The 345-nt window shown below is 55.7% G+C and overlaps 1 protein-coding gene across 1 annotated transcript in view; it reads right to left on the bottom strand.

Moving 5' to 3' along the window:
• The window catches only part of LOC119587349 (GTPase-activating Rap/Ran-GAP domain-like protein 3), a 420,180-nt gene that overhangs the window by 1,371 nt on the left and 418,464 nt on the right, over nucleotides 1-345 (bottom strand). The window contains exon 24 of the mRNA XM_037936096.1: nucleotides 143-272. Within this exon, the coding sequence (XP_037792024.1) occupies nucleotides 143-272 (130 nt within the window). The remainder of the gene's footprint in view (nucleotides 1-142; nucleotides 273-345) is intronic.

Here is a 345-nt window from a genome sequence, read left to right as displayed (position 1 = left end):
TCCCCCCCCCACGCACACATCCCCCACCCCTACCCCAACACATCTCCTCATACACGCATCCTCCCCACCCCCCCATCCCCACCCCACATCCCCCACACAAATCCACCCCCTCCCAGACACCCACAGCTCATAACCCTCGAACCTGTGTGCTCCTTGCCGTGAGGAGAAGGCGGAGGAGAAAGGCTGGGGTCCCTCTCCAGTCTGTCGACCCTGACTCTCTCTCTCCGAAGCGTGAAGAATTCTGGGGCAGTTGTAGCAAAGAAGATGTCACTCTGGAAGGGAGAAGGCAGGGGTTATTTATGTTAGAGGTATTTGCCATCGTTAAGAACACTGTAGTAATAATAA

The sequence above is a fragment of the Penaeus monodon genome, chromosome 22 (assembly GCF_015228065.2).
Source record: "Penaeus monodon isolate SGIC_2016 chromosome 22, NSTDA_Pmon_1, whole genome shotgun sequence".
NCBI classification, from domain to species: domain Eukaryota; kingdom Metazoa; phylum Arthropoda; class Malacostraca; order Decapoda; family Penaeidae; genus Penaeus; species Penaeus monodon.
This window is presented reverse-complemented; position numbering and strand designations above follow the sequence as displayed.